The sequence below is a fragment of the Momordica charantia genome (assembly GCF_013281855.1).
Source record: "Momordica charantia cultivar OHB3-1 chromosome 1 unlocalized genomic scaffold, Mcharantia_2.0 BLBB01000001.1, whole genome shotgun sequence".
Classification (NCBI taxonomy): domain Eukaryota; kingdom Viridiplantae; phylum Streptophyta; class Magnoliopsida; order Cucurbitales; family Cucurbitaceae; genus Momordica; species Momordica charantia.
The window spans coordinates 15,520,980-15,541,045 of NW_028275157.1; the positions used below are offsets into that span (position 1 = coordinate 15,520,980).

General features: G+C 37.0%; 5 protein-coding genes across 7 annotated transcripts; 1 reads left to right on the plus strand and 4 right to left on the minus strand.

Moving 5' to 3' along the window:
* Nucleotides 1-280: 280 nt before the first annotated feature.
* LOC111013579 (cell division cycle protein 48 homolog) lies at nt 281-6,913 on the minus strand. Its single transcript, XM_022288043.2, has 9 exons — nt 6,750-6,913; nt 6,432-6,597; nt 4,177-4,405; nt 2,534-3,300; nt 2,209-2,430; nt 2,032-2,103; nt 1,649-1,930; nt 1,052-1,411; nt 281-967 (listed from the first exon to the last, which is right to left on the minus strand). Exons 1-9 carry the CDS (start codon nt 6,776-6,778, stop codon nt 674-676), a joined length of 2,421 nt encoding a protein of 806 aa, XP_022143735.1. The 5' UTR covers nt 6,779-6,913; the 3' UTR covers nt 281-673.
* Nucleotides 6,914-10,917: 4,004 nt separating this feature from the next.
* On the minus strand, nt 10,918-12,888 carry TAF8 (TBP-associated factor 8). Its single transcript, XM_022288171.2, has one exon. The coding sequence runs from the start codon at nt 12,201-12,203 to the stop codon at nt 11,121-11,123; it is 1,083 nt and encodes a 360-aa protein (XP_022143863.1). The 5' UTR covers nt 12,204-12,888; the 3' UTR covers nt 10,918-11,120.
* Nucleotides 12,889-13,770: 882 nt separating this feature from the next.
* LOC111013734 (thylakoid lumen 15.0 kDa protein) lies at nt 13,771-15,766 on the plus strand. Of its 3 annotated transcripts, none has more exons than XM_088124293.1 (6): nt 13,771-14,155; nt 14,347-14,450; nt 14,572-14,662; nt 15,122-15,190; nt 15,260-15,369; nt 15,416-15,766. In XM_088124293.1, the coding sequence occupies exons 1-6, from the start codon at nt 13,912-13,914 to the stop codon at nt 15,533-15,535; spliced, it is 738 nt and encodes a 245-aa protein (XP_087980419.1). In that variant the 5' UTR covers nt 13,771-13,911; the 3' UTR covers nt 15,536-15,766. The 3 variants fall into 3 exon arrangements, with proteins under 3 accessions (XP_087980419.1, XP_087980415.1, XP_022143943.1); XM_022288251.2 differs by having other exon boundaries at nt 13,774-14,155; nt 15,484-15,766; XM_088124289.1 differs by lacking the exon at nt 15,122-15,190 and having other exon boundaries at nt 15,484-15,766.
* Nucleotides 15,767-15,838: 72 nt separating this feature from the next.
* On the minus strand, nt 15,839-16,866 carry LOC148213334 (auxin-responsive protein SAUR71-like). Its single transcript, XM_088124313.1, has one exon. The coding sequence runs from the start codon at nt 16,214-16,216 to the stop codon at nt 15,839-15,841; it is 378 nt and encodes a 125-aa protein (XP_087980439.1). The 5' UTR covers nt 16,217-16,866.
* A 1,672-nt stretch (nt 16,867-18,538) lies between these two features.
* On the minus strand, nt 18,539-19,582 carry LOC111013645 (acylphosphatase family). Its single transcript, XM_022288136.2, has 2 exons — nt 19,102-19,582; nt 18,539-18,991 (listed from the first exon to the last, which is right to left on the minus strand). The coding sequence occupies exons 1-2, from the start codon at nt 19,447-19,449 to the stop codon at nt 18,725-18,727; spliced, it is 615 nt and encodes a 204-aa protein (XP_022143828.1). The 5' UTR covers nt 19,450-19,582; the 3' UTR covers nt 18,539-18,724.
* Nucleotides 19,583-20,066: the final 484 nt, after the last annotated feature.

Consider the following 20,066-nt stretch of genomic DNA (forward strand, 5'->3'; position numbering starts at 1 on the left):
ACATGTTTATCTAACATTGTCCTAAAAATTTAAAATGCTTTTCCGAAGATGTTTTTGAATATTCTCCACTCAAATTTTTTTTATGAAACCATACAGTATTTTAGGTGATACCATCGTATCCATTATATTTCTGCACAATATCTCGCCAACGTAAACTTAACTCAGCCAAAGCCTCATAATCTTTACTTTTTTATCTCAACTTTGAGGAAACACACAGATGAGTTTACAAAAGAATGTATTATGGACACAAAATTAGTTAATAAGAAATTAGTGTGAGAGATAGAAAAGCTCAAGGGAGTTGAGATTTCCAATAGATTATATAACCAAACACAACATTAGTTTCTAAAAATATTTTCAATGGTTTGGAAGATAGAACTGAGTTCATCATTCACAAGAACCAAATGGAGGGAAGGGATTCAGTAATGCCCGAAGAGCAATCTTATGGTGTCCTAAATTCTCCATTTTAAAGCAGTAAAGGAAATAAACAACTGAAGTCTACATTATAGGCAAGTATCACTACCCAAGGGGGGCCATGAAGCCAAGTTTGGGACCAAACAGCCCTCCAACTTAAGGCTCCTCCTCCCCCACAGATCTTTATATGGGAAACGGGACACAAATTTGCGGTGCTAGAGAAGAGGGAGAAATGTTCTAAACATACATGACATATACGAACCTAGTTGTAAAGATCGTCATCGTCAGCTCCGCCAGCAGAAGTTGCAAACGGGTCAGCAGCCGCAGTTCCTGAAGTGTTTTCTGAGAACCTGAATTCGGAACCGAACCCTCTTGACTGCTGCAGTGTTTGGGCAAATGCTTGGTATTTACGAATGTCGGCGTCGCTCACACTTCTACGAGCAAACTTCATCGACTCCTCGAAATGAGCAGCCTTAATCTCTGCTACCTCATCTTCTACATCATCCTCTTCCATAGCCTCAGGATTATCTCTTCTCCTCCTCTCCCTCTCAATATCCTGCAAAACAGAATTTCTTTGAATACGTGCATAACTGAAAACATATATGATATAACAGTTCAAAATCAAAGTGCAGAATTTTACTTTCTCAATATTCTCTCTGATAGCATATTTGCAGGCACGCTGGCAGATTTCTGTAATATCGGCACCACTAAAGCCTTGAGTGTACTTAGCAAGGGCTCTAAGGTCTACATCTTTTGATACTGGCGACTTCCTCAAGCAAGCCTTGAAAATTTGGTGACGAGAATCCTCATCGGGGAGCGGAATATAAATCAATTGATCAAGACGTCCTGGACGAAGAAGCGCAGGATCTATAATATCTGGTCTGTTGGTGGCCCCAATTATAAAGACAGTTTTCTTTGCTGACATTCCGTCCATTTCCGTCAGAAGTTGGTTCAGAACTCGATCAGCAGCACCTCCAGCATCTCCCACGCTGCTGCCTCTCTGCAGATAATTTAGCATAAAAAGGTAAAAACAGATTTGCAAGAAACAATTTAGCCTAAAGGACCAATTGCCCCATTCTGGGAAACTGGAAATGTATAATAGAAACAGAATTTCCCTCATGTTGGAGTTCTCTTCCACATCGTTAGATTTGTCAATTAATGATTTTCAGCAACTATAGATCTAAATGAGAATGGCTTGCACACAATAATATTGAAGAGCTCCACAAGGATGGCTTACCTGAGTGGCAATAGAGTCAAGCTCGTCAAAGAACAGAACACAAGGTGCAGACTGACGCGCCTTGTCAAAAATTTCCCGAACATTGGCCTCACTTTCTCCAAACCACATTGTAAGCAATTCGGGACCCTTGACACTGATGAAGTTTGCCTGGCACTCATTCGCAATAGCTTTGGCCAGAAGGGTTTTTCCACATCCAGGAGGGCCATAGAAAAGAACTCCCTTTGAGGGTGACATTCCAAATTTCTCAAACTTCTCGGGATGTTCCACTGGATATTGTACAGTCTGATTTAGAAACAGAATCAAATCAGATCAGAAAAATAAACAAGTAAACGAACACAGTCTCCTCCAAGCCGAGGATATTAATCTGCAGCAGCATCAATTACCTCTTGAAGTTCCCTCTTGACATTCTCAAGACCTCCAATATCTTCCCAGCTGACGTTGGGCACTTCAACAACCTGGTACAAAACAATTTAATCAAAATGCAGTAACCAACAGACATCAAAAGGAAAACCGCAGTTATTGCCACTTGATCCAAAATAACACAAGCACCAAGCACGTACAGTTTCACGTAGAGCAGATGGGTTACTAGTTCCCAGAGCAGTCGAGAAGTGCTCATTTGTAACAGCCATTGAGTTAAGAATCTCAGCATCTATTGTTTCATCTTCCAAATCAATCACATCCATTTTCTCTCTAATGCATTGAAGTGCAGCCTCGGTACAAAGAGCTGCCAGGTCAGCTCCAACATACCCATGCGTTTCCTTGGCAATTTTTTCTAGGTCAACCTGTAATATCCAACATACAAGAACCAGTGCATTTCGTTGATGATGCAGCAACCAACAAGAAGCAAAGGAAATAATAAATAAATAGATACAATTGAAATCTTACATCTTCAGCAAGCTTCATGTTCTTAGTATGTATACGGAGAACCTCAAGACGCCCAACTTCATCAGGCACTCCAATATCTATTTCCCTGTCAAATCGTCCAAATCGTCTCAAAGCTGGATCAATGCTGTTTGGACGATTTGTAGCTCCAATAACAATGACATGGGCACGGGATTTCAATCCATCCATAAGTGTCAAGAGCTGAGAAACAATCCTTCTCTCGACTTCTCCATGAGTCTTTTCACGCTTAGGAGCAATTGAATCAATCTCATCAATAAAGATAATTGATGGAGCATTCTTTTCTGCCTCCTCAAAAGCTTTCCTAAGATTGCTTTCACTTTCTCCAGCTAACTTTGACATAATTTCTGGTCCATTGATACAGAAAAAGAAAGCCCCAGTTTCATTAGCCACAGCTCTGGCAATCAGGGTCTTTCCAGATCCAGGGGGGCCATAAAGCAGAATTCCCTTGGGTGGCTTTACTCCAATGGATTTAAAAAGCTGTGGATGTCTCAGTGGCAGTTCCACCAATTCACGGATTTGTGCCATTTGTTTTCTAACACCACCAACGTCATCGTAACCAACCTCGTCTAATCTATCTTCATCCTCTCTTTTCACAGGCTCCCCATCACAGAAGATTTCAGTGTCAGGGGCAACCACACAATATTCAGGAGGATCAGTCTCAATGACCTTGAACTCCACACTTCTCATTCCTCCCCTCACAAGGAAGAGATCGCCCTTCCTCACCGGACGATAGGCCTCCAAGAAATAGGCTGCATGATATGAACAGTGTAAGAATTAAGAAACATGCAAACTTCAAATAATGTATAGGACAAAACCTATACTTAACATTGACCCAAGGCTTAACATGCAGATCTCTCTAAAGACATGTACCACAAACACACAAATATAAACATATTATTAGTTAGGAAAGCACATCAAAAGTTTTGAAGATCAAGGACAACCATCCTACAGCTGCGGCTAAACAGTGTCCTTTAACAACCATTACATGCATGTGTAATGGTTGGGATCCAACTCACTTGATACCAGATTTGAAGTGTCATGTGGGTGAACTTGTTTCTATTCATAAATGTAAAAGAGAAAAGAGAAAAGACACATTTGAATGCAAACAAAGGGTTGGGAAAGACAGATTTGGTTTACACCATATTTTAAATGTATGAAGGAACTTGTTCAAGATTGAGAAGAACAATAAAACACAAAAAGCTTCCAAAATCAGTATTAGTGATAAAAAGCTGCTTCCCAGCAATGTATTGCATGCCAATGATAAAAATAAAAGGAAGCATGAGTAACTATTGAATAGAACTTATAAGAATTGTATACACACAAAGTACATAAGAGGACTTGCGATAATAAGTATCACAAGTCACAACCAAAATGAATCCCCAATCCAAATGTCTGAACAAGGCCAGATGATGGAGAAGTTACCACATGAGCATTACTTTAAAAAAATGAACTGAAAGAAAATAACTCCTGATCAACCATACACTAAATTGGGAAAGGGGAGGGATCAAATGAACATCTCAATGCATTACCAGACATGATATCATCATAGATTAGTGATTAGTCAAATACACCCAGAGATTAATCAGGTTTTAAGGGAATGATAAAGGTTAGGGATAGAATCTCACGTTTCAAGTATGCATCAAAAAGATTCCCTGTAACACCTTCAATAGTGTCATCTACTGGAAGAATGTGCACCCGCTTTCCATACTTAACATCAGCACATTGATGCACGGAAACAACATCTCCAAGCCTAACCCTCAGGTTGCTTCTCACAACCTTGTTCATTCTTATTTTTGGCTCATCACACGTGTCATCAGCAAGAGCAATGCAGATTGTATCCTTCCTTTTCTTCCCCTGAACTCCAGAAGGAAGAAAAACAATACAGATACAAACAAAAATATTGTGAGTAATTCACGAATGACCTCGAGCTGTGGGTATGAAAACTGTATTTTTCTCTTGGAAAAAATTTATTAAAATCCAAAATGAACAAGAGGAAAGTTGAATAATAAAACATCTATCCCCTCCATGGACAAAGGAGATTTTAAAATCTAAATGGCTCGAGTCTTTTTTTTAGAAAAGAAAATGGCTCGAGTCATAAAAAGGGAAATAATTCTAAAGGCCTTTAGACGTTATCTGCCAACTAGAAGCTAGAAAAATAAACCCAAGGGTTGTCCAAAACCTGTTTTCAGACCATCTAGTTCTTTAGGACAAAAATTATAATGGTTGTTATATCTTCCAAAATTGCAGATTTGTCCATGTGCATTGTAGCATTCACTTTATAAATCATCCAATCACAATTTTCAAAAACAGTTCTGAAAACAAAACAAAAAAATACTTTCATAACACCAAACAGCCCTCAAGATTCTCAACATATAAAAAAAAATTCCTATACTTTCCACCAAAAAACCTACAATTCCTCTGGGCCAAATTTTAAAAATATTATTTCAACTGAATATAATCCTACTGTACATGCATAGAGTAATAACTTGACTTGACCATACATTCTGATTTCTGAGAAATATTGAAAGTAAACTACTAAAGACACCATAAAGATATTGCCTCTATAGATGAGCAGGAAGCCACAGGCTAGAACTAATAATTAATATTTCAAAAGTTGGTTGAGTAAGGCATAATGTCTCGGTGTGTCTTCTGGAGGGCTTGCAACTCACTTAAAAAGAGGCCTATGCTTTGTATGGTAAAAATCAACCCACTGGAAAAAGACAAACCAAACTTTTCACAAACAAAGAGAGGTCACGACAAATTAAAGAAGCCTTCCACCCTCCAACCTCCTTGCAAAGTTATCTCCACACTCTCTTTCAAATCTGATTTTTTAATCATGGTAATAATGTTGAGAACGTCTTTCAGAATCTTTTCCTCAAGGAAAAGTAAGAAATAATTGATAAGCAAGGGAGATTTTCTTTTTCCATTTTTTCTAATTAGCTATAACTGTTAGTTTAATATGATCATTACGTTATCACAACTATTCACAAGTTGCACTCGGTCTACAGAAGCAATGGTGCAAATAGTCAGTGTAAATCCAATTCAGAGGAAAAACACAATTCTACCTATCCAAAGCAACACAGCTGAGAGCAACATCAAAAGCAATGCACTGACCACCCTGTAATCTAATTTGGTGGGTGGAGAGAGGGAGAGAGAGAGAGAGAGAGAGAGAGAGAGAGAGAGAGAGAGAGAGAGAGAGAGAGAGAGAGAGAGCGCGTGTGTGTGTACGGTTAAGACAAAAGGGGCATTAGAGTAAGGATTTTGGATTGATACGTATGGTTTTCGTAATTGAAGCTATAATTGACATGTGACTTTAATTATTACAGGCCGCTAACTAGCATATCCCTTGGCCTCTTCTGAAGCTCGATCCAAGCCAATTATGGAAGGTTCACGTGAGCCGCACATGTGTGTGTAGTACAGGCCGCTAACTCACAAGTTGAAATAATGAACTTACAAGTTTTTGAAACTTATCTTCTAGGCTACACAACTTCTCCAAATCTCAAATTCCAAACTCACAACTCAAATATAAGCTACATAAAATTCTAAAACTCGTTCATTTCCAGAATCCAACCACGAGCTATGTAAACTCAACCCAAGCCTCATAACAACCAGAGTCCACGAAATCAAACTTCGCAAACTCGTGAAGCAAATGCCGCCCAGAAGACCTAATAAAAAATATACTAAATTCCAACTTGAGCCACCAATTAGTCGAAAATAAAAAAAGATTCACACTAACCAAAACGGGAAGTACAAATCTCCCCGATCCTACACAATTTAGTGAAGTCAATTAGGGCAAATCATTTACAGAAAACTACCCCGATGAACGATAAACATGTCAGATAAATGATAATGATAAACAACAACAGAGTAAACACCAGACCTTGATCAGGATCGTGTCGCCACGGAATAGTTGAAGCTTCTCCATAGTGTCAGGGTGAAGCGCAACCACCGAGTTGTCATCATTGATAGCCTCATCGACAACTAGCCGGTTCGCCGCTTTCTTGCGCTCCAAAATCGCGGTGCTAAAATCCCTCTTGGTGCCCTTACTGCGACAAAATAGAAGCGCAATGAAATGAAGAATCAAACGACAAGCGCACAATCAGAAGGGAAAACAATCATCGGAAGAACAGGAAGTGAGAAACGGCGAAGAAGAAGAAGAATTAGAATGGGGATCGGGGAAATTGGGAGTAGGGCTTACGAGTCGGAAGATTCAGGCTGATTAGCCATGGTGGACGGCGGAGCAGAAGAGAGGAGACGACTGAGGTGTTGGAAGAGACAATAAAATCAAGGGAAATGGCGATAGAATGATGAAAATGGGGAGAGATCTGAGCCGAGAGAGAAGTTGGGATATGATATTTATTCCCAAGCCTCGCTCCTTTTCTTGTTTACAAAGAAATGCTTTATTGTTTTTTTCCTTTTTCTTTCTATTTTATTTTTTTTACTTCTTGCTCGGTTCTAGAATATTTTTTTTCATGTAAAAATAGTTGAGAAAAATAAACCTGCCTGCGAAATTAGAAGCAATTTGTATAATTTAAATATGTTTATAAATTACAAATATTGAATCTTCTTTTGATAAAAATCGATACTTAATGATGATAGAGATTTTTTTACGATTGGAACTAAATTGTTACATAATAAATTAAGAAACTAAATTATTACCAACTAAGATTAAAATATTAAATTGAGTTTTTTTTAACTTAATTTAAATTTTTTGGGACTCACAATCTCTTATATTGAGATATATATCAATTATCAGGTTTTAAATATCGATGTTGATGAAAATGTCGAGATGTCAATTTCATAGAAATATCGATAAAATGTCAATGTCGATGTATAAATAAAAAAATCGTAAAAAAATATTATAAATTAAAAAATAAACATTTTCATATTTCTAAATAAGTTAAAAATTAATTAATATTGATATTATGTATATATTATTGACATTTTGTTGATTTTTTCATATTTTGTCGATTTTTTTGTACTGTGATGGAAATGTTGATTTACCCTCTTGTCGATATCGAACCCATGAAAACAAAGACATATCGATCGGAATATCGACATGTCGACGGATATTTAGAACCATGATTACCACTACCATACATTCGTTTTGACACAATTTTAATATTTTGAAGTTATGAAATTGTATTATCATTTAACAAATTCTTATAACATTTTCAGAAATATCTATGCTTTATCCTCTTTTTTCCCGATCCAATATTTGTTCTCGAAAGTCTTCGTTTATGTGTCGAAGCAAACTCTCCAAATTTATGACGAACCCTTCCTTCAGTGATCTTACAACGAACATAAGTTTTTCCATTGTAAATTCGTACTGAGCTATCAACGAATTCCGACAAAATCGAGGATCTACGTGACCAAAATTTCCTGTTCAAAAGAGGATTTCTCTTCTTCTTCATCCTCAACAGGAATGCATAAACAAAACTGCCCTTCTATATAGATCTTTGTGGCATGAACTCATTTCTCCTTTTCCCCACCCCTGCCCAAAATCCCGCTTTGGTGGACTTCCCTCAAGGTGACACCGAAGGTCTACCTCCTTTAGTAGCTCGGCATCGGGAATCAATGAGTTTTTCAACACCCGAAGGTAGCCGCACTTTTGACTTTTGAATCTCCATAATCATCCATTTATATAATTAGAAATGCTATCTATTTTTCTTTATTTTTAAAAACAGTATCCATTCTTCTTCGTTTTACGTTTCTTTTTTCACATTTTACGTTTTTTTGTCTGATCTAGAATGTTCTATAGTGAGAGAGCATGTCCATACAGTTATGATTTATTATTGTGTTACACTACACATTATGGTACACCATCCCTAGATTATGAACTAGATGAACTATATGGTGACACTTTTTATAATTTCAATGTAAAATTTATTACTGCCGATCATGTCTGACAAATTAAAAAAATTAATTTTATGATCTTTGGTAAATTAAAATTTTGATTTTATGAAAGTTAAATTTGTATTTGAAAGTGATGGTAGATTGATTTTATGAAAGTTAAGTTTAAGTTTGTGTTTGAAAAATTAAAAAGATTTAAATATAATTGATTTTTTTTTAATTTTTCAAATGTGATAAATAGAAAGGAATGCGATTTTAAATTTTAGTCCTACCAAAACCACTCCCAAACACATTTTAGATAGATTTTTAAGGTATCTCGATGATTTTAAAATCAATTATATTTAAATATTTATTTTTCAACATCACTAACTCTACCCTAAGTTCCAAACATACCCTCAGTAAAGCTGGTGAATAAGTTGTTTGGTAAGGTAATATGTCTGTTTTTTTTTTCCTTTGAGAAGGAATATTAATAGAACTTAAACAGTTACTAATATGTGTAAATATTACCCAATCACATCAACTTCTATTGTATTGACATGAACAATGCTCTATAACTCTTATGACAGAATATCCAATTGTCATTTATATGCCACATAAACAGCAACTATTCAAGATCAGTCAATGAGACGATCCCAAATTAATGTACATTTCATCGGTTTATAAGACAAAATGCAATTACAATCATCAGACAATCTCATCTCTCTACACATAAGAAAACTAACTGTTCAATATCATCAGCGTGAAATCATAAAGATTCAGATCAAAATATTGCATGCTTGAACTTGAAAAGATTGAGGCATAAAATTTGCACATCTTACCTTCCCATGGTTGTTGGCAGCATTCGATATGAACATCGGGCTTGATTCTAATATGTTTTCATCCCTGACACTGTAGTGTACTGTTGCGAAGGGGCAGCTCGAGAAACATTCTATAATGTGACGATTCCACTGCTTATTGTGTCAAAGCTTGCCCTACAGAGAAACATAATTCCTTCCAGCAGGGTAAAGGATCTAAATAACACAGCATGGCAACAAGGAGGGGACAGTTTGATGACTGAAGGAAGAAATTTTGCCAATTGTAAAGAGAGCTGCGAACGGTTAAACTAAAAAATATATATATACATATGTGCATAAAAAGCCTTTTTCCATATACACGAACCCTTTGTGGCGTGTTCTTTCTTGCTTGCTTGCATGCGGACCCTTTATCTCAAATTCTATCCTGATCCAAGAGTCCACAAACTCAAACGTTCTAACTGTTCAATCAATAATCTCTTTACAGACAACATTTAGAATGATGATACCATGCACAGATGTGGGAGAAAGCAAACACAAAATATTTGAGCATTGCAGAAAGAATAGTAATTATAAAAATCAGGCATGTTGCGAGATTTACAAATCAATGTTCAACAGTTCAAAAGCTAAGACTCATTTTGACTCGTTTCTGCCTTTTCCCCCTGTTTTCTGAACAGATATGGTAGGTAGGCAGTGCCAACTCATTAGTAGTATAATTGAGACAAATCACGAGCAGAATATCCAAACTGGGTGCTGATATATTTTTAGCTTACTCTATACTGGCAGCTTGACGTTTTACTCTTTCAGACGAATCAACCATTCAGAAAAGTTCATTTGATTTCCTATAGAAGAGATTTGGTGAATCTAGGTCCTAAAAAGCTCTAATAAAATCTAAACGCAATAAAATAGAGTAATAGATACCTTCTTATCATACCTGTGTCATGATGAAAATGAGGAAGACTATGGTTCTTCACTTCAAGCAGGCAATACAGAATTTGTGAAGAATGAACTTTTCCAGGACTTACTTTGCAAAAAGAAAACCCAGTGGGTTTTTGGTTCCATCAAGCTTGACTTGAACATACTCCCTTTCTTCAAACTAATTGATGCTGCAGAAAAGAAATTCGAGTCTGACTAGGAAAGGGGACCTGGGCGCGCTAGCATCTCCTGAAGAGTGATGAGTCAAAAGATCCTGTCCTGATTTCACAGCCTTACATATAAAAGTGATTACTTGATCACGTCAGTAACTACATGAAAAGTCCATACTTGTTTCACAGTATCGTGTAGAAAAATACTTAACGTGGTCAAACCATTACGTGAACATTATAACAAATAGAATCACATCCAATCCTGCGTACAACAGAAATAACGAAGTTCTGTACGACACATCCCAGTAAAAGGAGGAATCATCTCACATAACCTAAGCAAATTTGGTTCACTAAGCAAAAACAGCACTTTTTATCTTTTACATGAAATGTGAAGTCCCAGATACCTAATTAGCAAGTAAAGAAAAGTGGAGGTACAAATGTCTAAATTGCTGAAAAACAAGACAGCAGTATTGCTGAGAGGCATTCTTAATTACCAAGCAAGGGAGCATACCTCCGACTTCTGTACTGAAACTTGAAACTCCCAGAGGGAAGTTCACAAACCAAGGAGCAAAAGATTCAATATCACAACTCAACAACAGAATAAATAGTTCAAACACAATGTGAGAAGATGAAAAGGAGACGTGACGTGAGACCTTCTCAATAAAATTTTCACAAGCATGCGCGTCTCTGAAAAATTCCTAAGTGGAAATACAAGGAACTCAATGTAAATTACAAGAATGGCCGTACTACAAGGAAGATATGTTGTTAATTAAAGCAACAATTGCACCAGCTAATACCAAATACCTAGATTAAATTATGAACGCCAGTCAATATATTTATTCACAACTGATTGAGTTCTTGTGGATTCTCCATAGACTGTCTAAGAATGTATTCGGCTCTTCGTTTCTTATCATCCCTTTCATCATCCCGTCCAACCAAGAACACTGTTCTACCAATACCTTTCTTTTGAATGTTCAAATCCAAAGAATCGCCAAGAAGCTTCTTGCCAGTTCTAAACTTGAATTGAACAGCAGGCCTAACAATGGGAAGATCCTTCTTCACACCCTCCTCGTCATCATAAAAGCCACTCCCTTTTACAGCTTCTATGGCTGGGGCAAATGCCTCTAGCACGGAACTACTGTCATCCACCAACCCATGATCTGGATGTTTAAGAGGAGGTTCAACCACAGAAACAGCATTTTCCCTCGGTTGAAATTCTGTATCATGAGATGTGTCATTATTATCCACACTAGGTAACTCCTCTGTATTACCAGAATTAGCTACCAACCGCTGCTGCAAACTTAACAACGACTTCTCTGCCTTTCTCCTCTGCCTTGCTTGCTCAATCTTGTCAGTGCGAGGGTCCGTCGTCCTCTTATTCCACACCGGAGTATAAATGTAAGTGTGGGGATCGGGAAAAGCAGGTAACCAATGGGGTATATGCTTGCTAGGAGGTGTTTCCCTCATTTGAACGAAACTCGGTAGTACCTTGCAGCTCTTAATAATAGGAAACTGCGGCACTGGCTGAGCAAATGTTAATTCCTCAGCCGAATTCACATACTCCATAATTTCTTGCATTGTACGTGAACCTGCAAGACAATGGCTAACCTCAGCATCTTGACGGGCCACTGGTGCTTCTAAATCTTTCAGTCCTCTAAGAATGTCAAACACATTACACTCAGTTCTACCAGCTAAGTTAGAATAGAAATTCGCCATCTTTCCCAAATCACTAAGATATGTTATTACAATTTCCGCCAGCGTGTCCAAAGCAGACTCCTTTGATCCCTGGAATCCCAGATTCTTGCATATCTGTGCTGCTGCAATCTTCGATACCTCTCGCCCGAAATCATCAGCTCCAGCTCTCCTGAAAAGATCCACCTGGTGTTCATTCTCTCTCGTAATGTTCCCACCTCCATGGCTCATATTCAAATCCTCGTGTCATTTAGGTTTTGCTGGGACTGCGTTGTTCACCCCATTATTAAGCGCCCAAAGCAATAATCTTCAAATCAAACGTCATCTGAGATGGGGAGGCACTCTCATTCTAGCCAACTCATAATTAATGAAAAAAAAAGGCCCGAAATTCAAGATTGAGAGAGCAGGCCGAATCCTGCTTGAAACTCCGTCGGAAAAAGATTTCCTCCCTCCGAAACTGGTAATTGCGCAGACTTTCAAAAACAACCCGAAATGAAAGAACCAATTCCTCCAGAAACTCCAGACAACAAATTAACTCCGAGCAGAATCTGTAAGCCTCGAAAAACTCTAAAATTGGCCAATAAATGCAGAGACTCCCTCGAACTTTCGGACAAGTGACACGAAATCTATCATCAAACCAGATAATTCAAAGTAGAGGAGGCACCAGGATGGAAAAACAAGCGTCGAAAGCAGATTGAAACCCTAAGAAGAAGATCGTTAGGGTTTACAGAAAGTCAGCGACATGGAGGGAATCCAAGAATTCAAACGAAAATGAAAAAAGAAAAAAAAAACAAATGATTGGGAAAATTGGATAAACCCCGGTAAGACCCTCGCAAATAGAGATCGAAGAAGAAGGAAATTTTTGGAGGAAAAAAATGAGGAAAAAAAAAGCATGAAAAAACGAGATCGATGAATGACCGATATGCGAGGATGCATTTATTTATAGGGCACCGAAGCCAGTTTTCGATATTTTACAGAGTTTGTCCGAATTATTTTGATTTTGGGCCTTCCATATGGGCCTTCGTAAAGCCCACGTAAATCCTCTTGAGTCTATTCTCCAAAAAAAAAACCTTAAATCTTTTCTTCTTTTCTTTTATTTTCAAATTTTTTTTTGTCACGGGCTCTATTTTTTTTAATATTAAATAAACAGTGCATTAATTAACAAAATGAGGCTTTTGTTGCAATGGTGATCACATGCTCCAAAATCAAACATTAATAACCATATATCTCAGATTAAAAAAGATTAAAAAGATTAAAAGATTGTGAGTTCGATCCTCACTATAATATATTGTACTAAAAAAAATAGTGATCACACACCATATTTATAATCGAAACAAAATTATCTGAAATGACAATATTAAAAACACACTTAAGAAATAAAATAGCTTGTATATTAAAAAAATAAGAATATAAGTAAATTTCAACTCACGGAACACTTCCAACAATAGTAAAAAATTTGTTTTTTATTATCCTATCGACAATTTGAGTCGATATCTTTAGACTATTTGATGTTTACTCAATAATTTGGCAAGGCAAAAATAATTTTATCAAATTAAAATTTATACAATTTATTCAAATAAATTCTTTATTTTTTTTTACTAATTTACTAATTAATTTTAAGAAAATATTGGATAAGTGGAGGTGAGAATTTAAACTCATAACTTCATGATTGAAGGTATGAAACTGAACTCAGCGATAATGACTTTATAAAAGTTTGTTGTTATTATTATTATTATCATATATTTTTTTTTTTTGCAAAGGTTGTTTATTTATTTATTTTTGGTAGAGGTTATTTTTTTCTCTCGTCTCATAGTGTAATACGCAAATTCCTATCCAGAACCGTCTCTCTTGTATCAGTTCCTCTTCATAGAGTACCAAGTCCATCCAAAATCAATGGCATACACACGGCACCGAAGCGAGGATCCTCAGAAGTTCAACAATGGCGTCTATTCACCTTCATCACCATCTTCCCTCTGCATCTATCTCCCTTCCCAAAGCCAAAGCTTCACCGCCCCTTTGCGCACCACCACTCTCCGTCTCCGCATCATCTCGCTTCTCTCCGCCATCATTTCCGACAATAAACCTAAATTTAACTGGTTTCACCAACTGGCTTCTCCATTTTCCTCCAAAATCTTTCAGTTTCGCGCTCTCTGGTGCTCTTGCGCTCGGAATAGCTCTCTCTGGTTATCAATCTTGCAACCTATAATTGTTTAGATGAAAAGTGAATGTCGGATTCTGTCCCATTTTTTTTTAGGTTCTAAAGTCGGATTAGGAAATCTGTTTGTTTAGTGAAGGAATTAGCTATACCTTACCATAGAAGTTTTTAGAATTTGATCGAAATGTATGACGGTAATTCAGTGAGCGTGCCTCGTAGGAGTTGGATTTGCGGACGCCAAAGTTGGGGTTAACAAACCAGAACTGCTTCCTAAGGAGTTCACCTCTGTCATTGATGTCGCCGGGTTTCTATCTGATGGCCAGGTGTGCTTGCTTTGCTTAACTTTTTTGTTTTTCCCTTTATTTCTGGTATGTTCTTTGGTGTAATTTTGGTTATTTGATCATGTTCAAGTGGCCATTGCTGATTCTGGTCTGCTCTGAACAGGAAGTTAGGCTCAAACAAGAAATAGCCGAGATTGAGAAGGATACTGGATATAAATTGCGAGTTTTGGCGCAAAATTATCCTGTGACACCAGGTTTACTATATGTTTTATCGTCTTTGCCATCCAGCAAGTTTGATTTCTGGATTAAAACACGATTCTATTGTTTTTAATTTATGATTAGAACACATTCATTATACACTTTTAATGTATATATTGGAATCTTCTACTGCGGGCTCCAAAAAAGAAAAGGTCGTCACTTTTTTTTGCACTGCATTTTTTAACCTCTAGTAGACTATTGTGCTTCAACCAACGCGCCTCATACTTTAAAAAACACTTTTCAAATAGCAGATCATGGAATTACTTTCACTTTTAACAGTAAGGACTTCATCGTTTGGAGTAAATCTTATTAGAAGAGAGTAAATGTATTTTAACATTTCTTTGTTGATACTTCATATACTTTGAATGTCTCTCTCACACACACAATTGAAGCTTGTTGAGTTTGACGGTTTTTGATCTAAAAAGCACAAACAATCGATGTAATGATTTTTACAGGGCTGGCAGTCAAAGATTTTTGGCAAGTGGATGATAGAACAATCGTGTTTGTTGCCGATCCTACATTTGGTATGAACAATATTAGGATACCTCTCTGCACCTGTAACTTTGATGACATCTGTTGACATCTTTGCTCAGGTAACATATTGAACTTCAACGTCGGAGCGACTGTGGATTTGGACATTCCACGGAGCTTTTGGAGCCGTTTGGCCGGGAAATACGGAAACATATTTTACTGGAAAGAGAAGGTAAAATTTTTAAATTGATATTTTTGTACAAAGTCCTGGTCGTGAGCAATTGCTATGTTCAGCAATATACGGTCATATCAGCAGCTCATATAATCACTCTTGTGACTTAAACAGGGTGAAGATACATCTATTGAATCAGCTGTCATGGCTATATCTAATTGCTTGAGAGAACCAGTCGGCCCAAATAACTGTTCCGAGATAAAGTAACAGCATCGAACAATTGTGTACGTATGTCGAACTAGATTTGGATGTTCTGACAGTGATACATAATATATAGCCAATTTTCATGTCTTAAATGAAATCCTGTTCTTTTCCTCAGTCAAGAACATGGTGTAAGTCTATTACTTGAAAACACTGGGAGTAGTGATAAAAAAAAGGTTTGAAGGAATTTGATTAATTGTGTAGACATTTGTATCTCAACTGTGCAGAGACCAAGAGAAAAAAAAAAGGAGGTGCAATTTTTAGTTGGCTAATAACTAGTTATCATATGAACACTAGATGCAACCCACTCCCCATTTTTCTGTTTTCTTCTGTCTTCTAAAATCTTCTGTAGTTCCTCGGGTGGACAAGGGACTGTTAGAGCTCCCTTTTGTTGGAATCCATATTCTTCCTTAGCCAGCTCCAATAGCCTCAAGAATGCAGGGCTAGACAATAACTCCAAATTAATGACAAATCTCTTTCTTTCATCACCATCCACTGCAAACACCACAAAATGGCCTTCTTCCACGTCTTTTGGTACCGTAACTGCTGCTTCGAATTCTTCATCCAAACTTCCAGGGTTAGGTTCTTTAGATAGCAGTGGAGAGAGGCTCTTTTGGAGCATAGCGATGAATAACCTTAGCATCATCAAGCTGAGATTCCGAAGCCTGTGTATCAATATTTCTCTCTTGTTTGCCACTATTAGGTGTGGGAAACAACTGTTTGCCGTGAACTCGAGGCTTCGGATAGAGCAGAATGAGAGTTAGAGGAGATTTATACTAATATGGGGACGTACATCAGAAGTTGCAGTGAAGCTTCTGAGAGGGCCATGTCTGAACCATTCCATGTGGGTGGCAGCAACATATCATTTAATGCTCACTAGGTCAGCTAAGTTTTCTGTGTCTCAGAAAAATGATAGTCAGTGTTAGGTTCCTAAACAGAAACTAGACAATTTTAGGACGAGATTTGATAACTCAGATGTTGGTCTTCAAGCCGTAGAAAAGAAGGGAAAATCCAGGACTTCCAAAAGTTCCAACTCAAAGAACACCTTATTTGACCTGGTAAAGCTTTATAAATGATAATTCCTCTACAATATTCTCATCTTCCTTTAGAGTTTTGGTTAAAGAGTGAAATTGTTCTTCCCTTCAAGATCATAGGCTCGTGAAACAATCAATAATCTCAACCTTTACCAATAACTCGGTAGAATGTAGTGAAACCATGGGAAGAATGAGATCCAGAGGATGAGAATTGTTATGTTTTTTTTTTAAATCTTTTATCTTAGACTGAAGTGATGGTGCTTGGTTTTGGCATCAGTGCATTTAATGCAGTGGGAAGGAGGTGTTGAAGGAGTCCATATTTTGAACGACCGACACCTTCTGTTGACCAAGAAATATTATTACCACATCGGTGGTGTTGCCTGATCTGGTCTTAACTCTTACAAGTCTTTGAGTCTTGAGTCGTAAGAAAGGGTGCTGAAAGATGAACCGCCGACGCCCAAGCCTCACTAAAATGGCATTCAAAGATACAGATCCTGCTCCCCTCCCCCTGCACCGCAAGAGAGTGTAGCGATGTTGGACTAACTCTACTTTTGATACCCATGATCTTTCATACACGTTTCAAAAATATGTTTTGAACAAACATATGTTAGTTAATATATTGAACCGAAAAGTTAACATGACAGAATCTGAAATGATGTGGCAGTTAATATGGAAGTTTGCGTGGGATAAAGTTTGAAAAGAGAGAAAATATGGAAGAAGTTATTGTTTTTAAGAGGGGATTAGTGCAAAATTGGATAGATAAAGGAGAATCAAACTCTCTTGATGATGGAGTAAGAAACTTTTAGGACAAAATTGAGACGGTTATTGTCATGTCGGAGAGTCATAGCTTATCTCAATTGAGAGTCATGCACAGTGTCTTATCTAGACTGCTGGCAGCCTTAGCTAGAGCCACTGTAACATTAGGGTAAAATGTGTCCTGCCTTGAACGAAGATGAACAGAGACTCCTTGGGACGTCAAGTTCGGATCTTGGCCTTTCCTCTCTTTGACTTGTATTAGTAGAGCGTTCTTCATCTAAAGGCTCTTCATATCATGAACTTGTCTAAGTCAAACTCTTCCTTTTACAACTCTTAAGTTGTCCCATGAATACGTTGATTCGAAATCGGAGTTTTGTTAGTATCATCTATAGTGATAATGATGGATGAATAAAAAATTTTCAATTGTATTTATTCTTTCTATTGGTATCATTTTTGTAGTAAAACATGTGGGGATGAGAAATCGAACTTACAACTTCTTGGTCTGAGATGTATGCAAACTCATTCCTAATTCTTAAACATGTCCATAGTCTAGTTGTAAAAACTAAAACAAATATATGTACCTTTTTCTGTTTGAAACTTTTTTTTGTTATATAGTATTACATTCACAGATATGAGGTGGGTGTTTGATAGACTTGAACCTTTTTTTTAAATCATTTTAAGTTGAGCAATGTAATAAATTTGTTTCAATATCTTTTTTCTTTCAACTTTTTTTTCACTTTCTCAACAATTTTTCAAAAATTCTTTATTCAAATCCTTGAAATCTTGGTCTTCTCAAAACAAATTATGATATTAAAATTTTTATTCAATTTAACATATGAATGGGTTTTTAAATTGCTATTAACTAACCCAACCCAAGATATTTAGGCTGGATTAAATCCATTATCTTGCTAGAATTATTTGATATACATAAATTTGTACCTAACTACTGAAATTATATCTCACTTATTTCAATTAATTTATGAGTATAGATTGGAGTCTCATTTTGCTATTTGATTCAATAACTTCTGTCCATGGCTGAGCGAATTTTCAACTCACACATTAAAAATAATAACAGAGAATAGTTCACCAAATTGATAGTGTCTACTAACACTAGAAAATTTGTAATACTCTCGCGAGTAGAAAATTTTATATTGTGCTTCTGTAACATCTACTACTAATTTCAAAAAAAAAAAATTATTTCATAAATAATTCTTTTAATGTTGCGTAGTAATGATTCTTAAAATTTACATTACATGAAAAATTGTTCATGGCCATGAGAGTACTGAAATTTTCCTAATAACACTAATAATTTACACTGAGTGCTAATATTTCAATTCCATTTTTTCCCCCAATATTCACGATCATCACGCGGTTCGTAAACGCTCAAACCCGGGTCCCGGGTCATCGGAGCTAGGAAAAACCTGGAATCCGGTGACCATCGCCGCCGGCGGACCACGTCGGCACCTCTGCTCCATCTCCGTCACCGCCTCAGGGCGGCCGGAGAAAAGCGCCTCCACGGACCCATCCCTCCGGTTCCGCACCCATCCCTTCAGCCCTAACTGAGTAGCATTCTCCACCGTCCAGTCCCGATAGAAAACCCCCTGAACCCTACCCTTAATCACAGCCCTAACCTGCAATTTCCAAAACCCTAATTAATTACCACCAAATCTCCCTACAGAATCGAGCACCGCCTCCTCGATCGATGAACAACAGAGAGAAACCAAAATTCAACAATACTCACCGTTTTGGACGGAGGAGTGTCCGGAGCAGCCTGTTCTGGAACGGCGGAGGCCATCAATGGCAGAGGATGTCGAGAAGGAGGTGGACGAGATCGGAGCAGAGGAAGAAGAGGAGGATGAGGAAGAAGAAAACGATGGCGAATCGGAAGAGGAGAATGAGGAGGAGAAGAGTGAGAATTATGGATATGGGAGAGTCGAGAACAAGAACCAGCATCGCTATAGTTGAGAGAGTGAGTCCATTTATGGCGAGGATTCCGCCATGGAAGGAATCTGGTAGAGCGATTGCGAATCAGAGGTCCGATTGATGCCGAAAAAGCTGCGGATGATGCCGATGCCGATGCCGATGCCATTCATTTTTTCCCTTTTTTTTAGGGATTTGGATTCTGATTTTTTTTAGTCAATAGAATGGGAAGAAAATTAATCGAGGAAGAAATTTGGGGTTTTATTGAAATTTCGAGAAGTCAGTGGACATGGGGACTTCCTTTTTTCCAATCAAAAGAAAATGGGGAATAGTAATGACGTTGGAGATTCTAGAAGAAGGAACACGTGTCAAGAAACTATTGGTATATAATTTAGGGTGATTGTAGTAAAATTACTGTTTCTTGTTTCTCAATATTTTCAAAATTGTGTGTGAGTTTTAGAAACAACCGAATAAAATTATGATAGAAAATAAAATCAAGTTTGTTTCTGGTTCGTTTCTCATTTTTTTCAAAACATAAATAGAAGCATTTATTTTATTCTCACTTATAAAAAGCATAATAAATATTAAAAAAATAATATAACATAAAAAATTGAAATTTCAATTAAAAATTAATTATCATGTAAAAAGTTATTTTTTTATCTATAAAGTTTTAGAAAAAGATAAATAATAAATGGTTACTAAATATGTTTTTGTTTTTTCAATAAATATAAAAGGAAGAAAGATGGAGGTTATTAAACATGCTCTGAAATTTATCTCTTGAAATTT

What these genes read in the sequence shown, in the direction of transcription:
- LOC111013579 (XM_022288043.2), bottom strand. Translation starts at nt 6,778, where the DNA reads ATGGCTAATCAGCCTGAATCTTCCGACTC. An exon ending in CAGCCTGAATCTTCCGACTC is followed by an intron (nt 6,598 to 6,749) that starts GTAAGCCCTACT and finishes ATTTTGTCGCAG; the next exon opens with TAAGGGCACCAAGAGGGATT. An exon ending in TTGACTCTATTGCCACTCAG is followed by an intron (nt 1,412 to 1,648) that starts GTAAGCCATCCT and finishes AATTATCTGCAG; the next exon opens with AGAGGCAGCAGCGTGGGAGA.
- TAF8 (XM_022288171.2), bottom strand. Translation starts at nt 12,203, where the DNA reads ATGAGCCATGGAGGTGGGAACATTACGAGAGAGAATGAACACCAGGTG.
- LOC111013734 (XM_088124293.1), top strand. Translation starts at nt 13,912, where the DNA reads ATGGCGTCTATTCACCTTCATCACCATCTTCCCTCTGCATCTATCTCC. An exon ending in AAATTATCCTGTGACACCAG is followed by an intron (nt 14,663 to 15,121) that starts GTTTACTATATG and finishes TGATTTTTACAG; the next exon opens with GGCTGGCAGTCAAAGATTTT. An exon ending in TGTTGCCGATCCTACATTTG is followed by an intron (nt 15,191 to 15,259) that starts GTATGAACAATA and finishes ATCTTTGCTCAG; the next exon opens with GTAACATATTGAACTTCAAC.
- LOC148213334 (XM_088124313.1), bottom strand. Translation starts at nt 16,216, where the DNA reads ATGATGCTAAGGTTATTCATCGCTATGCTCCAAAAGAGCCTCTCTCCA.
- LOC111013645 (XM_022288136.2), bottom strand. Translation starts at nt 19,449, where the DNA reads ATGGCATCGGCATCGGCATCGGCATCATCCGCAGCTTTTTCGGCATCA. An exon ending in ACACTCCTCCGTCCAAAACG is followed by an intron (nt 18,992 to 19,101) that starts GTGAGTATTGTT and finishes TGGAAATTGCAG; the next exon opens with GTTAGGGCTGTGATTAAGGG.